The 22672-nt window shown below is 40.9% G+C and overlaps 1 protein-coding gene across 1 annotated transcript; it reads right to left on the bottom strand.

Moving 5' to 3' along the window:
• Positions 1–1464: 1464 nt before the first annotated feature.
• Positions 1465–19645, bottom strand: kif3ca (kinesin family member 3Ca; the record flags this gene model as incomplete). Its single annotated transcript, XM_080048435.1, has 8 exons — positions 18200–19645; positions 7369–7470; positions 6725–6847; positions 4769–4887; positions 4159–4275; positions 3409–3517; positions 2379–2524; positions 1465–1552 (listed from the first exon to the last, which is right to left on the bottom strand). Exons 1-8 carry the CDS (start codon positions 19619–19621, stop codon positions 1465–1467), a joined length of 2226 nt encoding a protein of 741 aa, XP_079904561.1. The 5' UTR covers positions 19622–19645.
• Between the last annotated feature and the right edge of the window lie 3027 nt (positions 19646–22672).

Genomic DNA, 22672 nt, shown 5'->3' with positions numbered 1-22672 from the left:
GGGATGGAGGATTTGGGGAGAAAATGGCAGTTGGGATAGAGATTTGACTCCAAATACCTCAACCGCTCCACTTGTTCTCTTTCGTCCCTCCCCCTATGGTCCCGCCCTGACATGCTCTACACCAACAACGTTGTGCCAAAGTGAATGGACAGTCCCAACAGCCAATAAGAACAGAGAATCGGAGCCTCGCTCTGATTGGTCAAAGTGTACAGCTCATGTTAACTTTGACCAATTAGAAATCACATACCCCAGCTTTAAGTTGCCGGACATACAGACAGTAAAAAGATGGCAATATTTAAATGAACATCCTGTTTTCATGGGGTTTTGTAGTCAGTGTAAGCCATAATTGAGTTTGGACCGGTAAGGGAGGTTACAGAATTAATAGTATTTTGACAAATTCAAACTCCTACATTAGCAGAGGTCAATTTAGAAGATTTTCCCAGCTTTTAACCACATTTTATGGTCTTCAATTTTGAAAACCATCCAGCCACTAGAAAGAGTAAGTAAGTGGTCCTTTAGTTAAGAATGTGTCTGTCAAGATACTCTGTTTCCACATTCAATTTGTACTGTACTGTGTCAATAAACCTTGGACACTGATCAAAAAGAGTAACATTTTCATTTCCTGATTCGTGTTTCAGGTTACCCTGGCATTATTATTAAATATTAATCGGTAAAGATAATCAAATAAGTCTGTCGTGCCTGACTGTTTGGATTTTAATTATATTATTTTAAGGCTTTTAAATTAGATGAAGGGATAATGCGAGACAACAGGTGTGATAAGGTCATCATTCAGGTTTCAGAATACCTCATCTGACCAACAACATACAGTACGCAACATCATTACTTTCTACTGTGCTGAAGCCGACAGCAAACATGGAAATACATAAACTCTCATCTTTATGAATTCATTTCTTCTCCCACCATCTTCCAGAGAAAAAAAAGCTAAAACCCCAAACACATTAAATATTTACACTGAATATCTTACAGGGGATTCAAGCTGTTCGTCTGTATCGGTCACGATTAGAAACACAAGCAGGCAATCATACAGCCCTGTATTTACAGATGAAACACACACACAGACACACACACACACACACACACACACACACACACACACACACACACACACACACACACACACACACACACACACACACACACACACACACACACACACACACACACACAGCAGTCCGGGCAGAACAGCAGTCAGTGGTTTAAAACGATCATCTGAAGCTCATGCAAGGTTTGTTTGGTCATGTAGTTTCCAATCAGACATTTCTTTATGTAATGTAGTCCAACATCTCCCACAGTTCATGGAGGTTGTGGTGTGTAGTTTGTTCCAGTGTTGTAGCTGAAGGCCTCGCCGGACCGAAATAGGAAGCGGAGTAGAAGAAGAGGAAGTTGAGGAGTAAAATAAATAATTACAAAATAAAAGCCTCCTCAGTCTCCTCCCTAAAGCTTTTACTGTGCCGCCATGGGCGTGGCAGTGTGACACGATGCCAAGGAGGCGTTAGAAGAGGACGAAGTGAGGGATTTCGGGGACTGGCACCTGCAAAAAAATAAAAAAATAAGTTAAAGTTAAAATTCCATTATGTATAATGTATAATTTCCACCTTTGAAATACAAATTAGACACTGGGTTTAATAAGAGTATCATAGAGATAACATTACACAAGTAACATAGAGATTACAGTGAGCTGAAGCATCAGATTAGGACCACCTAGAGAGGGTCTAGCTGATCCTGAATAATCCCAATTAACAGATGCATTGACTCTAAGCCATTTACACTGGACAGATATAAGACAGTGACAGCAGGTTTCACCACATACAAAACAAAAGCCTTATTTGTACATCAACACTTGAGAAAAAAATTAACAACAATATGAACGATCATGTCATCTTAATTCTCAAATATTTATGTCAACATTTTGTCATTTATATGGACCCATATTTTGGACACTTCTTACAAAAACGTTTGGCAAATATCTCTCAATGCATAGCTGTGTAGAACATACAGTATGTGCTGCATTATTATTACAGATGCAAACAAAACTCTACTACTGTAAGAAGACTCAAATACATACACATAAACAATTTTTATCTTGAATTAAGAAAAATAGGGGTAAAAAAAAAGCATCGTAATGCATCCTATCAAACATTTTTGTCCAGCCACAGTTAGAACCTGCAAACATATGCAGCAGGAATATACTGTATGTGATGATGCCGATACTGTAAGACAATATCCATCCGCTGATATGCCTAATCATCACTGAGGCTCTGGTTCAAGGTGGAGTGTGAGGGTGAGTATGTGTGTGTGTGTGTGTGTGTGTGTGTGTGTGTGTGTGTGAGTGTGTAATTGTGTGTGTTCAGGCCTACCAGGATCTAGACTTGCGGACACCTCTCTCCTTAGTGGGCGAGTTGTCCAGTGAGTGACTTTGGTTTGGCTCCGCCTCCGACGAGCGATCCAGTGAGGCAGTGTTTGGAGGAGTCATATCCAACTCCAGAAACATGATGTTCTCAGCCTACAGTACGTACACACACACACACACACACACACACACACACACACACACACACACACACACACACACACACACACACACAGTGCAATTTAATTTGACTTTATCTTTCATAGTCCAGGTTAATTGAAAGGTGGCACAAGCATTACAGAGCGTTTCACACTAATCTTAGCTTGACTGCACAAATCTCTTTAAAGGATTCATTTTTTTAAGTACTATCACTTATAAGGCTTTTCATTCTGTAGTGCCGGAGTTTAACCACCATTTATCCTTTCGGTGATCAAGCTTTAACTGTACTAGCTCATTTGGCTCCACTTATAATCAGGTTTCTCCCAATTTCAACCACCAGTAAGTATACACATTTTAGTTTAAGATAAAAAAAATTCTTGTTGTACAGAAATGTTTCATTCACAAATGGTAAAAGAGGATTTGCACATTGTTGGCTTTAGATGCAAAAATTACTTTATTCATCCAAAATTTCAACCATAACATCACTTGGCTCGAAAGCAGTAGAAAAATAACAACGGATAGATAACTGGAAGGAATAAAAATCTCTCTTTTAAGTATCAAATACTCCCTGCAGTGACTAGATTAAAGACTACAGGAGATCACTGAAAAGCTATTTTAGTGAAGTATTCCTTTACTGTAAACAATGCCTAATGCATCAACTCCAGAAATGTTTCAGACAATTTTTACAACAACACCTCAACATTTTTTTGATTTCCAGTTCCCTTCTCAGACATTAGAACCAGACTACGGCTTGTGGAGGTGGATCATTTGCCTTTCAAGTGGTTACATCCCAACTTCCTATGTCACAGACACAGTACAAGACCACTCAAACACCCACGCACACTCACAAACTCACACCTACACACACTCACACCTACCCTGTATCTGGAGTGGGGTCCCATCGCTATGGCAACCCTGGCGTACTGGCTGATTGGTCGCTTGTATCCCACTGCAGATGTCGGCCTTTTCTTCATCTGCGAGGACTTACTGAGGAGGAACGGGGAAGAGAAATCAATGTCAAAATGCATCTTTGTTCTAGAAAATAAAACAGGATCCATCTTTTTTTCTCTGCTTGTAAATGTCGCCACGTTGGCTAGTTTGCAGTTGGACGAGATGACAGAGAGAGACACAGCAGAAGAAGAGCGAGAGACACAGAGGTTGCGTTCTAAATGGCATTTTCTCTCTTTTTTCTATTCTGCATACTACAGCTGATCATAAAAAGATTCTAGTTAGCATGCAGTAGACATACAATTGGGATATACTTTTACTTATTTATATCATCATAACATTGCGCCTTGATCTTCCCTCTTGCTTTAATATCCGTCTCATCCCCGGTTGTTTTCACACGGAGGCTCCGTCGATGTGACAACACTTCCGTTGCGCACTGGGATTGTGGGTCAGAATCGCCCAAATGGCATGCTGATTTCAACACTTAAAATCGCAACCGGATATAGGAGGCATCCAGGTATTTTTAAGCATGCTTAATCTGACCTAAAGAATTGGTACATCCTAAATCTTTTTCTACCATAGTAAATAGCAGGGATGTAATAGGTATAAGAACACAGGGAGAGACACACAGACTTACGTAGATTAAACACTCTTCCATTCTATTTCCCTCATACACTGACCTTTCAGCAGGAACCAAAGGCTGGAACTTCCACTGGTCCTCCTCTGTGTCAAACGTCAGTCTGCTCATGATCTTATTCTTCTCTTCTGGAGGGATGAAGTTCTCTATGATCAGATACCTGCACAGACACAGTAGCATAGTTAGTTAGGTCTGAAAACACATTTACTGTATACCCTTTGGCTTTAAACTCAGTAGGAGAGCATTTTATTTGTCGTTTTGTTTCATAGTATTGTCATTGCGTTTATAATGCGTTGTATATGTATCATCGTATATAAAGCTAGATACGTTTTGGTCAAATTTAACAAACATTCCTTCATTTGCAGCAGAGAAAAACTAGTGGAAATGTGCAAAAACAACTACTGCTGCTAACTACTGTGTGTGTAACATGATTTATCATCTGTGGTACAAAAAGCCGAAACAACTAAATGACACATAGCTGAGTTTACGTGTGTAGTAATAATCATCATCTCTCAAGCCTTGTGTTTGGAATAATGAAATTCACATGAAGTGTGTAGATAGGCCTTACATATTTAATGTGTGTTTTGCCGAACCTATCCGGGGCATACATTCACTGGCTCTTGTCGATGTGTTTTTTTCCTAACTGGACTCACTTGAACTTGAGTTCTCTGGTGAGCTCGTTCTGAGTTTGTTCCAGCTCCTGGCGGCTCTTCACGTGCTCGTCGTTTACGTCCTGGATCTCGGCTTTGATGCACTGCAGCTTGGCATACAGCTAAGAGGAGAGAGAGAGAGAAATACACAAAGAGAAGGGTTAACAGGAGAGATAGACTGGTCTCTCTCCCTCACTCCAACTGGCTGCAGCTCCCAGTTGCCAGTAGCAACAGCAATGGAAAAGGCACTGGTGTCTGGAGAAAAGGGCAGCCAATGGGAGCAAGGCATCATGGCTGCCCTCTCTCTCTCTCTCTCTCTCTCTCTCTCTCTCTCTCTCTCTCTCTCTCTCTCTCTCCCTCTCGCCTTCTCCTGCGCCTCACAAGCTTTCACACTGTTCATTCTTTCACTGCACTGGGCTTTGAGACGAGTAGGCTCATCTTTGTGTTCCCAGAAAGATGACTCTGCAGTTCACAAACTCTGATGTGACAGTCAATTTTTTCTAAACATACAAAAATACTATAAAATTGGATTTGTGTCTTCGGGTACACTTCTGTAAACAAAACACAACCTTTCAAAATAAAACATAACACAATGACAACATATTTGGGATTAACAATGACTTGGCCTGAGATTAACCGTTTGCATTTGAAAAGACTACAAGAATTCCCTTTTTTCTGCAGGCAATTTAGGGGAAATAGTAGCAGACATTTTTCAGTTGATAGTAAAATCTGAATAACTGATTAAGTATTGTAGCATTGTGATTGTGTGTGCGCTGTCAGAAAATCTGGTATTATTACACAGCCAATGCTCTGTAAACTGGTATACAAACAAAGGGGGCCCTTCAAAGCTAGCAGCATGGCCGTTTAAATAGCCTAGGCGTTGTTAACACTGGATTTTTTTTCAGCGCACACACAGTACGGACAGGTAGTGGATCGTGGGTAGATATTCACTGATTTGAACAAAAGGGTATTATGACAAGCATTCTCCTTAAACGCTGACTCCACCTTTAAAAGATGAAAAAGTGAATATTTTACAAGTATATATTGGCAGTCATTACGTTATCATTGTTATTACATTATTGGCTTCTACAACCACTCCTCTCCAATTGCCAAAAGTTCAGCAGTTTGCTTCACTTTTAACAAGCCTGATGACCGTCTAACCCTGACACTCCTCTAAGATCACAGTGGGAAAACTTCTCATCTTTATCTTTATCCTCATTCTGTTCCTGTGAGAGTCAGCCCCATGCGGCGAGAGGAGGGCTAGGTTACACACGTGCCGAGTTATAGGGCATGAGGGGAGCAAAAAGATCAACACAGGTTCATAAATGGCATCGTCATCCACACACTCACACCATGAGTTGTTTCAGAGAGGAGGGGTTAGTCCTGTTGGCCGTGCAGGGCGGATTGGATAGAGCATGGAGGGGGTGGTGGGTGTGTGCAAGTTCACAATGTTGTTTAAGGGTTGAAGGGATTTAGGAGTGAGTTACTGGGGCAACTTTAACAAAGGCAGGGAAAACATATTGAGACGGTTAGCATGGGAAGCGTGAAGAGGCCCGAGATATATAGAAAAAGGTGTGAGTGTGACAGAGTGGTGGTGAGAAGGGTCCGGGAGAGAGAGGAAGGGGACGGCTTGGACAAACCTTGAGGAACTGAGATTTTTAAAGTGTGTGTTCCAGACGGAGCATGTATCCAAAGGCAGAGGGTTTCATTAGGATCCAGGACAGGGGTCGAAAGAGGTAGAGAGGGATATACTGACATTAGCAACAAAAAACGGGAAGGTGTGTAGGTGTGTGTGTGTGTGTGTGTGTTTGTGCGTGCGTGCGTGCGTGCGTGTGTGTGTGTGTGTGCGCACGCAAACATATATACGTATGTGCCTTTATTTATCTGTTTAAATACTGTAAGTGGGTGCATACAATACCGCGCATGCCCATATGATTGTTGTATCTGTGCATCTTCTACCTTCTTGAGTTTCTTGGTCTTGGCCTCCACTTCCTGCTGCAGAGAAGTGAAAGTCTCTCTCAGCTCCAGCGTCTCTTCATCCTGGACCATCATCTGCTGCTGAATCTCCCTCTCGCCACGCGACTGCAAGCATTGATAAAAACAGTCACCTTATCTGTTTATAAAATGTTGCAGGTTAATCTTAACTCATACAATACACTTGAATATCAGTGTGTTCTGTATTTCATTCTGCTCTAAATCCCTTCCGAGGTTTCCTGTTGCATCATCTGATCCACACAAACACTGCTCTCTACAAACATCTGCAGACTCATTTTAGCTTGTGTATGCAGTGCGTAGTTATATTATGCAAACAAATTTAAAAAACTTAAGGTCCAAGGGCAAAACTAAATAAATCCTAATCTATTCTTTTTTTGGGTCGTTAAGTCTGAAATGAAAATACATAAAATCAATATTTTATTCAGCTTTATTTAAACATTTTGCATTTCAATATTCAAGTGGAAAAAAACTAAATAAAAATTCACCTGAATGTTGTAAAGCAAAATGTCAAGAAAGTGACGATTTCAAAAGGGTATAATGACTTCCTATAGGCTCAGTATACAGTATATACTGTAGTATTAAACACACAGTGACACACACAGGTTTACCTGCTCAGCTATCTCATGCCTTTTCATCTCCAACATCTTCTGCTGCTCGTTGGTGTGATCCATGATGTTCTTTCCACCAACCAGCAGTTTGCTCTCCATCGCCTGAGGGAACAATACAAAACAATATTAAGGATTATGTTTATTGTGATGAATGTTTGTATTTTGAATTTATAATTTAAACGATTAGATCAGATTCTAAAAGGTAGATATAACTTTATTGTTAGAATCATATATATATATATTTTTTTTTAAACGTCTCTTGTATCGGAATCAAACTTTGTCTCATATACAAATAATTAAAAGAAAACACATTCAACTACAGTCAACATTTTATATCTCCAGATAACATTTCCTTATTATGGAGGTTTTATCTTTACCCACGGTCAACATAAGGCTTATTTTTAAGATGTTTAAAAGTAGCTGGAATGAATGATTAGTGAATGTTTTCTAACAGTAGTAGCCTCTGCCCCCAAGACAAAGGTTTGAGTGTGTTTTCTTGGGGTCAAACTGAGTTCATTGGTTCACAGTTAAACCTTTGTGAGTGTTAGTGAGTGATGGAGCTGCGGCCGGGGCAGACTATGTGCTGATGGGGCAGAGGGAAGTGGGCAGCTTAACGTCCCCATGATGACACCAGCACACAACACGCTGAGCTCGGGACAAAATTTGCAGCGTTGGGTACACAAATAACTTTCAAAAGCAGACCAGTGGAAGATGACATAATTTGCTTTCATAAGGTAAAATATGGAATGGTGGTGACCCTGACTTTTGATCTATCTTGTTGAGCATTTAGCTCAAACAACAATGCGCTAGATGTACAGCCATATAAAGAAGCCAGTAGCCCTATGTCTTTTCACATTTTCGCTGACAGCTTGAAGACAAAAACCATTTAAAGTGACCTATTACTATTGCTCGAGTATAGTTTGAGTAAAATGACTAATTTAACCACAACGTGCACATATATAACCACAAACTGGTTGTATGCTGCTTTCTTGGCAATGACTACCTAAACATTGATTTTAAATCTTAATGGGAATATTCCTGGTTAAATAAAGGTTAATGAAAAAAAATTAAAATGTAAAATAAAAACGAGAATAGCCGTTTGGAAGTTTTTTTCTTCTCTCTGAGCGTTTTCTAGCTGATATTTTAAGAGAATGATGCAGAATTAATTTTATACATTATGTATCATTATCATTTTAATGTCTCTGCTTACAGCGTCTGAGGGTATCGTGGAGGGTATAGGCCCCAAGGTCAAAATGATGCAATCATTGTCTCACACACACACACACACACACACACACACACACGACGCACATGCACGCACACACCACACAAATATGTCCCGTGTCCCGAGGGCAGGGATCTAATATGAATACACAGCAAAGCAGGAAGAGACATAGACAAGAAACAGAACATATCAGGAAGAGAGAATTGGAGAATAGAAGAAGAAAGAGGCCCAAGAAAGGGCAAAAAGGGGCCACAGGACATTTTCTATGGGCCACATTGCAGTCTCTGGACTATAGACAAAAAGACAGTGTGTGTCTGTATGTGTGTGTGTCCAGCCTATACATTCTTTATTGCCAGCGCATACCACAGCGTCCATTTGATTGTATGAGCGGACACACAAACACACACCACAGACTCATGCGGAGAGTACAGTAGAGTCCTTCAGAGACCATGCGTCTGCAGCAGGTCTTAACAGAAAGCCTCTTTGTTTCCCTGAGCTGTCTTTGTGTTCAGTGTGTGTGCGTGTGCGTGTGTGTCTATGTATGTGTCTGTGCGTTTGCTGCTCTTTGTGTTTTGTCATATTCTTTCAGCTTCATTAAAAGCCTGATTTATATGTCAGCGTTTTCTCTCTCTCTCCCCCCTCTGATAGGGTGGTTAGAAAGATACATTAAGCTTAAATAATGCAGGCGATCAATGGTCGATGACTTAAATAGACAATGGACACTTTTATGCAGTTAAATCTAAAGATGACAACATGTATTCATGTTTTATAACTTCAGAAGATTTACTGTGAGTCTTGATGGGTTCAAAATCCCAATTATGTCAGTTCACAAATGCAGCAACATCCAATTAAAATCAAACGATGTTCTCCTACACTGTACTGTATATGTCAACTGATTATCCTGAGAACAGCCTGCAATGGCATTGAGTTCACGAGAGGAAACACGTACACTTCAGTACATTTAAAATGTGCAGTCTGTGATTCTGGAGAGCGCTTGTTGTCAAAATCACTTTGTCACATTCCTTGACTATCTCCTCATGATCGGTGTGCTGGAAAAAAATCTTAGGTTAATACACAGCCTAGACTCTGCAAACGGGTATGTAAAAGAAGAGGCCCACCATAGCTAGCAACATACCAGTTTACGGAGCATAGGCTGTGTATTAACACCAGATTTTCTTTTTCAGCGCACATACAGTATAAATGTGTTGATTTTGACAACAAGCATTCCCCAGAATCGCTGCCTCAAAACAAGAAGTTGCAAAAAACAGGCTTGTTGATAGCATTGCTGTCAGTCCATTAGGTGAGAAAACAAAGGTCACGCCATCTCTGAGAATCTGTCTCACATCGGTCCTGGTCGATGCAGAAGCCACTCAACGAGCCATAACACAAAGCCTATTATCTAATTACCATTCACTCACTGTCAGTCATTTCCTGCATCTCCACTAAGTGACATGCAATCGGCAGATCACGTGGTTAGTAGAAAAACAAATGCAAAAGTCGTTTGGAATAGGACTCTAATATGAATGTTTTTTATTTATCAAATAAGCTATTATTTAATGCATTATGAATGTGAGGGGAATATTTTTTCAAAGGATGAAGCCTAATCTTTCATTCTCATGACGTAATTTCAAGACTGGGAATGTATTTGGTGAAAAGGTTGCAAGTTGAGACTTTAAAGAGATTATTTTGACCTGCAGAAATGTATCTTGTATGAGAGACCGAGGAGTGGCTATAGAACTCTGCTACCAATCCCAAGACTGGATGCTTAATAGATCACAAACACACACACACACACACACACACACACACACACACACACACACTCCAAAATCATGTATACACACATACGAACACACATGGACACACACGTAGCTGATTCATCAATATTTCAGTGATGCAAGCTTACATGCTGAAAGATGGGAGAGCAGCAATGGGCTCTCGCTGTTTGTAAGCCCGGCCGACCAACCACACACGCACACACATGCTCACACAAACACACCTCTCCCTTCCCAGACCTTTTTTCTTCCTCTAATCAGACAGGAAGGCAGCTATATAAACAGGAAATAGTAGTCATTATATCCATAACGCTCTGCATGTCACTATGTGTGTTCATGTTTAAATGGTATTCTACCATATTGTGGAAAGCTGCCATGAAAGCACAATGTGTATGTGTGTGTGTGTGTGTGTGTGTGTGTGTGTGTGTGTGTGTGTGTGTGTGTGTGTGTGTGTGTGTGTGTGTGTGTGTGTGTTTCTGTTTGTGAGTATGTTCATTTGGGTGAGTGTGTTACGCTGACCATTTCCCCCCATGAGGCAATCGGTATTGTTGCTGACCATGTGCTCTGATTGGCTGAGCTTCAGCTGGCAGGAAGCAGGAAAGACCTCAACGCGCTTAATGACGTCTATTTCCTCTGATAACAAACGACAGCTGAAAATGGAAGATGCCTTCACGGACCCTCGTAATGCTGATTATTTGTGCTGAATTAGACACAGGGGGCACACACAACATGCATTTGTTTTTCCATCTGAGAGATTCAATTATCATCGCGCTCCAGGACGCTAAAGCCCTGACACTGCAACATCTGTGCTCGGCTTCTCACATACAAAATAAAATACCCCAAATGTATGGCAATGAAGTACTGTACTTCAGTGTTTCCCACTGGTTTATAAATATAGAGATTCATATTTTTATAAAATATGCAATGTAGTACTTTTAATAATCTTTTTAATGTTTAATCCAAAGTATATAGTTCTACACTCAACGGCCACTTTATTATTAGGTACACCTGTTCAATGGCTTATAAAAACAAAAAGCTAATTAGCCAATCACATGGCAGCAATTTAATGCTTTCACAATGTACTGAAGTCTAACCGAGCATCAGAATGGGGAAGAAAGGGGGTTGAAGTGACTTTGAACATGGCATGGTTGATGGTGCACGGCAGGATGGATCCATACCTGATCCATACTTTCATGTTGTTTACGCCAAATTCCATCTGAATGTCGCAACTGAAATCGAGACTCATCAGACCAGGCATGATTTTTCAATCTTCTATTGTCCAATATTGGTGAACCTGTGAGAATTGTAGCCTCATTTTCCTGTTTTTAGCTGACAGGAGTGGCACCCGGTGGGGTCTTCTGTTGCTGTAGCACATCTGCTTCAAGGTTGGTCGTGTTTTGCGTTCAGAGATGGTATTCTGCATACCCTGGTTGTAACAAGTGGTTATTTGAGTTACTGTTGCCTTTCTATCATCTCAAACCAGTATGCCCATCCTCCACTGACCTCTGACTTCAACAAGGCATTTTACGTCCACACAAATGCCGCTCACTGGATATTTTTTCTTTTTCGGACCATTCTCTGTAAACCCTGTGAGCCCTCCTGGCACCCTCAACATTGCCATGTTCAAAGTCACTTAAACCCCCTCTCTTCCCCATTCTGTTGCTCGGTTTCAACCTCAATAAGTTGTCCCGTCCAGGTCTACATGCCTAAATGCATTGAGTTGCTGACATGTGATTGGCTGATTAGTTATGTGTTAACAAGAAAATGAACCGCTGTACCTAATAAAGTGGCCGGTGAGTGTATCTTGTTTATTTTGGACTAAAATCTTATTATTCTACTACAGAGTATATTCAGGTGGAAAAGAAACAATTTGCTAAAACTTGGTAATCGACTGCTCTCCTTGCCTAAAACAACATTCATGTTTTTTGTACATAGTCCCTGTTCAAATTAGGTAACATTGGATTAAGCTACACACATACTTTATCTGTGCAGCCTTCCATAGTAGAGGAGTTTCATACTAGATTGAGATTCCCACTCTGGGGAACTTTCTGAACTGATATTGTGTTCTTGATTCCTTAAATTCGACCTCGATTTGATACAATTTTGTAGCAGACTTTAGGTAATTTAGGATGCATGAAATTTGACCTATTTACTGTGCTGCTACTCTGAGAAGGCATTGAATGAAAATGCAGAAGATAATAAGTGGTAGCAGAAGGCAGGTTAAGGGAACAAAAATGTTGAGTGAAACAAAATAAAAGAATGTGTCAGGGTCTTACGTTCATACATCTTTAAAAATTCTTCTTAAAGGACCTTTCAAAAAAGACATATCGAGCACAGAGAGAGAGAGATGGTAAGAGGAAGAGAGAAGTTACAGATTTGACCCAGAAAATTGGACCTAAGAATAGTCGAGTGGAGCGACGGACACAGCAGCCTCCTTATGAGAAACTGCTGCTCAGCTTGAAGCTCTGCACAGCGACCCAACTGATGCCTAACTGTTTTAGAATGCTTTCACATATCAGTATGCCAAACGTTATGTTACCCAGTTAGAACGTAACTCAGCATATTTACTCGAGTACAAATTTGAGTTTTTTGGACTTTTATTGAGTTTTTATTCCCCTTTCCAGCCTCTACTCCATTGGTTACACATTTAAACTGCAGTACAAAGCAGTTACAAGTTGAGCTTAAAAACTTATTTCATTCAGGAATTAGTTGGCAATGAATTGCCTGCCTCAAGTCTTTCCACAATATCAATTGATGAGGTGAAGATGTACTTAGTTATTTATTCGATAGTACTTCTTCTTCGTCTCCCAACAGTTGCATTTTCGGCTACCACGCACTACACTGTAGAAACATGGTTGTGCAACATAGCGGCCTCAGCGTCCTACTCCTATATAGATATAAAAGGCTCATTCTGAGGTAATAAATTTTTTTTCATTTGATTATACATAATTAAAACATACTTGTGAATTTTATATTCCATTTCTACAACTGCTCTTCTCATTTTCACACTTTACCTTTAAGCAGAATTATAAATGCAGTAGTTTTACATGTAACAGAGAGTATTTATTTTTTTACAGCTTGGTAAAGTACATCATTAAAGTTGCCTATATGTGAATTCAAGCAGGTGGAACATCAGCTACACTCACTCTTGCACTAACATTACAACAAGATGAACAGATGGAGTGCCAAACCTTGGAGGCCAGTTAGTCCAGCACCCTGCAGAAACACCAGCTGACCCATCACTGATTCCTGACCTACTTTAATGTGTTGAGTTTGTCTAATATAGGAAAAGAGACTCTGTTGATTTTCAATGTGATTTGATCTATAATTATTTCTGAGCTAATTGCCACCTAATTTCAAGCCTCTCTCCCAGTCTGTCTCTCTGCCTAGCAACGGCTCTCTCATTGGCTGTCAGCGCAAAGAGAAAAATGGAACCTGCCGGACACCTTCTGTGATTGGTGGGCTGATATTAGCATCAGCCAATCAGAGGAAAAGCTAATGGTAAGCGTTGTGGGATCACAGCAATGTCAATAAGGCAGTTAAAGCTGGGGTGGAGGATTTGGGGAGAAAATGGCAGTTGGGATAGAGATTCGAATCCAAATACCTCAACCACTCCACTTGTTCTCTTTGGTCCCTCCCCTATGGTCCCTCCCTGAAATGCTCTACACCAACAAAGTCGTGCCAAAGTGAATGGACAGTCCCAACAGCCAAAAAGAGCAGAGAATCGGAGCCTCGCTCTGATAGGTCAAAGCGTACAGCTCATGTTAACTTTGACCAATCAGAAATCATATACCCCAGCTTTAAGTGATCAATTATTTGTTTTTGATTATCAAAAGGTAATGAATTAATTATGTATTCACAACATAAGTACTTCTAAAACATGAATATGTTACTGTACAATAATGTTTATCAGCTAAAATGAAAGGTAATTAATTCAAGAAATATTCAAAACATTACAGGATCGATAAGTGCAAATGATACATTTTTAAATAAGAGGTGTATAGAGGAAATCTGTTTAGAAGTGTTTGAAAACCGTAAATTATTGTGTTGGGATTTTAAAGCAAACAAACAAACCTGCTGATTTTGGAGCAGGAAATGTGAGAGCTGAAAACTATAAATAGACATAAAGGGATCCTTCTGTACGTCTTAATCATATTAAATTGACCTGTGATCTGAACATGTGACGTGTGTCTGGTGAGTCTGCTTTCCCCTGGTGAACAAACTGAGAAAGGCTTCTTCTCTTTTAAGGACACTGTAAAAAAACAACAATGTGTTTGTCGTCTCTAAATCATTTCAGACTCCCTCAGCCAGACTGATGCTCTCAACCTGAAGACTATTCATTCCTAATTAAAATGTAAATAATCTGAATCATGAATGTAGTTTTATATTTAGAAAAAAGCTGTAATTCCCCAGCAGAGATAGAAACTGTAGTTTTTTTTTAGCAAACGTTACTCAAACATCAGTAAATAGTGCAGTTTCTGGAACTTTGTTAGTGGTAGTTTAAATCACATTTGGTGCTCAAGTGAGAATCTACAGCAGCAGGAAGATTTTTTTAGGGATCGTCTCATAATAAACTAGAGTCATTACGTGTTTGTGGAAATGATGTCACCCAGTGCAACAGTGGGACTCACTGATATAATATCTCTAATCTTAAATAGTTTGCATCTTGGAACACAAACAAATTAACTAGTATCTCAAATGATAAACATTTAAAGGTTATGAACCAAAAGCATCAGACCGATGCATCAAAAGGCAGGAAATACTTCTAGTCCTTATTCATCTTCCTCCTCGGGGGGAACTGACATCACTGAACAGCATCAAATACAGTAAACACAAACACACACACATACACACACACACACACACACACACACGCACGCACGCACGCACGCACGCACGCACGCACGCACGCACGCACACACACACACACACACACACACACACACACACACACACACACACACACACACACACACACACACACACACACACACACAGCAGCAGCAGCAAATACCCTCTGTTTTTTTTTTCCAGTTTAGCACAAAACAGTACGAGCCTCAAGAAATGGGGATGGGAAAATATGCGCTGCATCAGACAGAAATGTCCAGAAGAGCAGTCAGTCTGAAGAGCACAGGATCAGGATATACACCAGCTCTGTCTCATGGGACTTTCCTAGACCTAATAGTACCACATACTATAGATGAGGCCAGCACATATATAGGCCTGCAGTATGTAGATATATTGTGAAACACCCACACGCTTCTTGTGTTATACAGTAGAATTAAGTTTTTCCAAATTAATAATTTGAACCAAACTAGATTAAGATTGACAACATTTTATTTTACAAATAAGAAGAGTTTTGTCTGATGAAATGCATTACAGCAGAAAAAAATAATAGTTGCATTGTATCAATTTCATTATTTGAATGGGATAAATCAATATCATTAATATAAATATAAAATTATATTGATATAATTTGTCATTTGCAGCTATTACCGAAGTAGTCTTTGGAAATTGTTATTGTTACGGCTCTGGCCAACAAATCTTTACAGAATGTTTATATCAATATGACCACCCACAACAACTTCAACAAACCAGAATGTAATGCTCCCTGTGTTTTTAGACATTGGTTTAACTGCCACTTTTTCGGACTGGAAAATGTCTTTCTGTTTTTACACCATTGGCTGTCTCCTGCCTACACAGACTGTATCTTACCCACAGCTGAAAGCATCACGTTCACACCTCTGCACTGGGAGTTGTTAAAGCCATTCTGGTAGGTTGGGGGTAAAATTCAGGACACCAAAAATGGGCTTAACAGACACAGACATTTCCCAACATTGCTCACAACACAAAGGACACTAGCAGGGATATTTCTTTAAAGTACAACCTCATTTTGCCCTTCTATTGTTCCCGAAAATGTGACACTATAAATACATTTTCTCTTCTCTCATTTCCTCACATTATGGACTGTTTTGCTGTAGCTCAGTAAGCTGACCCAGCGCAGTCTCATACAGTATGTGATGGTCAAAACTGAGGCTACTGTTATACAGACTGGAGTCACACTGTCGGTCATTCTGCACGGATGACTTATTGACTGAATATATTCCCCATGAATCAGAGCGAGTAATTAATGCAGCTCTGAGTCAGTCTTTGATTTGCTGCCCTTGTGTGTGTGTGTGTGTGTGTGTGTGTGTGTGAATAGGCAGTGGTGACATTTTAAGCTACAATGGTCACCGGTTTTGGCTGGACATTAGAGAAGCCCTGGACTGTGGAGAAAGGGCAGCAGGTACAAACAAACACAAAGTACCAGACACTGCTTTTATCAGCTGTTTCTAACTTTAGACTGTTTACTAGGTTAACTTAACCAAACCATGTTGCACCAAACAAACTAGCTTTATGTGGAGAGTAGTTGTTGTTCAATGTTTACACAAAAAAAAACGTACTTTGTAAATATTACTGTGATGTCACAGTAAAAGACATCACAGTAATATTTACAAAGTAAGTTTTTTTTTAACCCTATATTTCTCTTTCTGTGATGTCACGAGAAAGAGAAATATAGGGTTAAAAAAAACACTCTTTCTGCCTTTTCTCAGGCTAGGATGAACCGACTTTTTTTTCGCACATTTATACTACATAGGATCTCAGAATTCAATACACCTTCATATTCAAACCGGTGAAGTAGGCCTTTAAGTCATATGGGTGTCATCAATGTTATTTTGGGTTGGGGCTGCGTTTGGGGTATGTTAGTCTATAAACATTTAGCAGGCAAGGAGAGTCTAACAGCGAGACACGATTGATTGGCTTTATGGGAAACGTAGGATCAGGTGTTTTGACCCATTGCTGGACTCAGACTTTAGACTTACAGTTGGGAATGTCTCATTATCATAAATTACCCAAAACAGCAAACGAGACCATCAGTGAAAAGAATGCTATGTCCATATAGCTTTTAATCATGCCTTTGCTTTGGTTTGAATAATAGGGGAATCAGACAAAACGTTTTAGGCGAACTTTGCCTTACCATCGCAATATTACCCTTATGAATTGTACACAGTTTGGACAGCAGGTGCTCAAGTCGTAAAAACACTAACACGTTTCTCCAAAGGGGGCGCAAGAATCAACAAAAAACTAAAGTTCCTTGTAGCCACTTTAACGTCATGATTGGTTTATAACGCAGTCTGCGTAATGCTCATAAGTCACTTATCTCTATCATACACACTCAATACGATGTAATTAGACATGAAGTCCCCAGTGTTAATGTCCATATTGTCCATTACAGCTCATCTGATTATCACACATGATAATCCCATGTGATTAATCTGACTTCATGGACTGTGTGGACTGTATGAAAGAGAAAGAGATAGGAAGAGAAAGCCCTGAGATGTGGATTCATTAAGAACACTGAGCTGAAGTTAGTCATTTTGCTGTTGAATTACCTAAAGTTTATAAGCATTGCTTTCATGGCGATGGCCGTTCACTGGCCACCATGTAAATCCTAGCAGGGCCATGCTTAGCTAAGTGTCTTGCAACTTTGTTTTGTAGTTGTTCTATTTTAATGCTTCTGTTTTTATGTTTTATTATGTTTTCATACCTATAAATTGTCTTTTTTTATGCATTCTGTGTGCACTGTTTTTACTGTTGACTTAATATGCACTTTCACTATCCTGTAATGGTTGTCTACATCAACAACCTATGTGTGTTTGTGAAGCCCAATGGGGCATGGAATGCGATTCTGGGCTATATAAATAAAGTTGAGTTGAGTTGACTATGTCCTTTCATATTTCGTCAGGAATGAATTTATGAAGCTACATACAGACAGTCCTCGATGTCTCACCTTGTACTTGGCGGTCAGCTGCTCGGTGGCCTCTTGCTTCTTCCTCAGATCTCCCATCATCCTCTCCTTCTCACCCAGGAGCGTCTGCTTCTCCTCAGCCAATAGGAACTGATCTCCTCTGATGGCCTCCGTCTCCCGCTCCAACCGCTGCTCCTCCAGCTTCACGTACTCCTCTGCCTCCTTCTCCACCTCCTCCTCTTCCCCCTCCTCCCCCTCTTCTCCATCATCGTCAGTCTCTCCATTCTTCTGCTGGCTCCTCCACTTCCTGTGGTGGAGCTGGGCCCGCAGGCGAGCGATCTCCTTCTGGAACTCGCGCAGCAGGGCGTCTTTGGGGTCCTCGTTGACCCTGGGTTGGTTCTGGATGTTCTTGGCGCGGTTGGCGTAGCGCAAAGTGGTGAGGGTCTCGTCATAGTGCTGCGGTGAGGGGCCCAGAGTGGCCACCATGACGGTCTTTGCGTTGCCGCCCAAGGAGTCCTGCAACAGCCGGGTCAGCTTGGAGTCCCGGTACGGCACGTGGCTGCTGCGCCCGTCGGCCAGAGCTGAGATCACGTTCCCCAATGCGGACAGGGAGAGGTTGATCTTGGCGGCTTCTTTCAGGCGTTCTCCCTGGACGCCTGTCTTAGCTTGGCGTTCGCTGCCAGCCAGATCCACTAGATTTAGGCGACCCACGCGGATGTGTTTCCTCCCGTCCGGTCCGGGCTGGCTGCACTCCACCGTAATCAGAAACAGGGCGTGGGACCGTGACGAGTGTTCGTTCATGTCCGTCGCCCCGACCGCCCTGGCCTGGTTGCCCACGTTCATCACCTCCTCGATCTCCTTGATGCTCTTGCAAACGCACGACGTGAGGTCCCGAACGTACACCCCCGAATCTGGGTTTTCCCGGAGTTCCAGGGCTCTTGCGTTGCCGTGGTTTGGATCCAGGAGATCCCTAACCTCTTCCAGGTAGATTTCGAGGTAGGACGCCCGCACCAGGTACTGCCTGTCGGACTGCGCGCGGGAGATGTGCGTAAAGATGTGGTCGAAAGCGTTGGGGATCACGCCGCGTTTCTCCGGGTCCATCCACGCCCCCTGCATGGTGTAGGTCTTGCCCGTTCCCGTCTGCCCGTAAGCAAAGATGGTGCCGTTGAACCCATCAAGCACCGAGTCTATCAGCGGCTGCACGCTCTCGTCGTACAGGTCTCGCTGTTTGGAGTTGGCGTCGTAGACCGCGTCGAAGGTGAAGGTTTTCTGGGGCTCGCTGGGTGGCGCGCGAGGGTTCCTGAGGATAATCTGTCCCAGTCGGATGTCCATCTGTACGATACTCCCGGAGGGCCCAATGGACTCCTCCTTCCGGTTCAAGGGCCGGCATCGGACTACCACCTTCACAGACTCACTGCTCTTATTTTTTGACATGACTAATTTCTGTTTCTCCCCTAATAACATAAAGGACAATTTATACGATCTAAATCAAATGGGTGCCGGAAACCTTTATGGTCCCTTTAAATCAGCCTTCTTTAAATATGCCTGTAAATTGTGAAACCACTGATCATTAATAACAAATTCAGCAGGCTATGGCTTCTTGATCATATCAGATAAATAGCTTCAACGACAACACATACCTTATTCGTGTAATAACAAATAGTAATATTGGAATGCCACTTTGTCTACAGGCTAATTTAGCTTTTGCTTATTGTCTATAATGTAATGGAAGCTCACAAACAGACAGACGGTCTGCAGCTCTCACGCGCTGGATCGACGCTCCATTGCAGTCCCGCTAAACGTCCAGATTCACTCGTTGGGGGGGGGGAAAAAATCCAACAATGCCGACAACAAAAACGATCAATGCAGATATCAAGCTCTTGTCCTCATGATTATAACATTCCCGGTAGATCCGCTACATACCGCTGTCCGCATCTTCCCGTCCTCCGTTCATTGATGCTCCGAAGTGGATATGAGGCTCTCGATGTGTGTGTGTGTGTGTGTGTGTGTGAGTGGAGAGACAGAGCAACACGCACTAACACACACACACACACACACACACACACACACACACACACACACACACACACACACACACACACACACACACACACACACACACACACCACACCCCACATCATTGCGGAGTGCAACAAAGGACCCTGGGAAATGGAGTTTCGTCTGTACAGTAGTCTATTTGTATCTTTTCATGGTAAAACAAAAAACACTTTGTTTAATGCTTCCACAATAGTAAATATGTATTCATGAGTATAGTTAACTTCACCCGTTAACATAACCTACAGTTTCCTTTCAAGGTCAGAAGAAATTCATCGTATAGCAGCCGAACAGTCTGACAAACTAAAACTGTTTCAGCTCTTAATTTTACTTTAAATAACTGCTCAAAATGGCTATACACAACCTATTTTGTAGCCTATATTTTGATACTTTGGTATCCTAGATGTAAAAGCTGTTTGAGTTGAAACAATGTTTAAAAACATTTAAAAACATATTTTAACTTTATCATTTGAATTAATCATAAAAAGTGATTAAATATGGGTTAGAATAGATGAATCCATCTCTACTTAGAATATATAACGTTAGTACATTTTAAAATGACTAAAGTGGATCTATCTATCTATCTATCTATCTATCTATCTATCTATCTATCTATCTATCTATCTATCTATCTATCTATCTATCTATCTATCTATCTATCTATCTATCTATCTATCTATCTATCCAAAACTCGTTCTTTTACAATTGGGCTCCCATATTGAGGGCAAGGGGGCAATATGCAAAATGAACCTAATAACCTTTTAACCGTGACACCACAGCACCACCTGGTGGAAGAAAATGTAACACACCATACTATGACATGTAGATTGTCAATGTCACCAGAAGGGGGTCAAGAGATTCTTTGTGTGCAATCATGAATGTTGCTCAATTTCAAAAGGATTCAAATGAATGCTAGCCATATTTCCATACAACCTCTTCCCATTTAAAATATGTGATTTTGTCATTGTTGTGTAGCCTATACTAATGCTGACGTATAGGCCCAACTGACCAGAAAGGGGAAGGGGTAAATTATGAGGGGAATCCAACACATTACATTATTTATCTGACACTATATAGAAACCACTAAGATGGATTTTAGTCTGGCTGCACAAGTGACAAGTATGTCTATGGCCTTGTGCTTTGTTTGTTGAAGTTTCAAGAGGCAAAACTGGAAAATTACCCACATGTGTGTCTGTGAGCTAAAAAATCCCCTTGGCTCCGGCTCTCGTGGTGGTGTCACCTTTTATGAGTCATTCTCAAGGGAAGTGGACATCAGTGGGGCACTGTAGTTCAAAGTGGAGTTTCCCAGTGTTTGTGCGGTCATGTGATTTTTACAATAGGATGCCAGGGATTACTTGCCTGCCAATCAAACATGAACGTGAGCGAGGTTAAACAGCCAGTCTGAAATAAAAAAGATAGATGCCTGAATGCTGGTGGGATATGTTGTAAATTAAACTAAAGGGCTACAAAAAGTTATAATTTTCTTGATTAATTATGTCACATAAAAAGAAAAGATTCATGACACAATTTCATGAAGCTCACTGTCACAATTTGCTTGGTTTTGTACAAGCAACGGCCTAAATCTGAAGATATTTTTTAAGACTAAAAGTTGTTTACGGAGCTGGGAAACAACACAATGTCAATTTTGTAGCTTTTCTGGAGTTCCCATCAGGCCAAAAGAGTGGCCATCTTCTCGTCCATTATTCTTAAAAGTTCAGATTGGAAGATATATTTTTTTATTTACTTGCTCATGGTAGCGGGACCATTAAGATAAACATGGTAATAGACATAAAAAAAAATCTTAATCTAAGCAGGCAAATTAGCAGATTATCTGATTGAATCTGGATTACAACAACCTAAAAAAAAAAAAAAAAAAAAATGAAACAGTTTAAGACAACATAGTAGACAATCATCTTGCACTGGGGAATAAAATGTGTTTTTCAAGTTAAAAACTTTACCAGTTGAGACTTCCTACAGGCTAAGTGATCAACATGCATACCAGATACTGTACTGTTGCTCAGTTGCATGTTATTCCCCCCTCTCTGGCCCCCACTCCCTGCTTCCTGTCACCTTTGAAAAAAATAAAAAAAGTCTGCTGTCGATTAAAGGAACAAATGCCTCAAATGAAAACTTTGGAGAAAAAGAAAAACATAGGCTCATCTGGTTTACTTACTACAGGTACATGTGAGGACATACTTCCTTCTTTAAATATGATTTAACTATCACTGTTAGAACATTGTCTGTGAGAGTCGAAGAAGCCCGGGGGCCCCATGCAGCCAAACACAGGAATGCAGCCTGATCTGGGAGGATTTTTGTGTTAAGACATGATCTATTGGCGTAACAAAGATTTCTTCACTGTTGGGAGAGAAGAAGTAGGGATATAATTAAAATGTGCTTCTTCATTGAGCCAGTGGCACCTCCATTTAAACATTGTGATCTATTGCCTTTTTAACCTCTGTG

The sequence above is a fragment of the Ammodytes marinus genome (genome assembly GCF_949987685.1).
Source record: "Ammodytes marinus genome assembly, chromosome: 19".
Taxonomy (NCBI): domain Eukaryota; kingdom Metazoa; phylum Chordata; class Actinopteri; order Uranoscopiformes; family Ammodytidae; genus Ammodytes; species Ammodytes marinus.
This window is presented reverse-complemented; position numbering and strand designations above follow the sequence as displayed.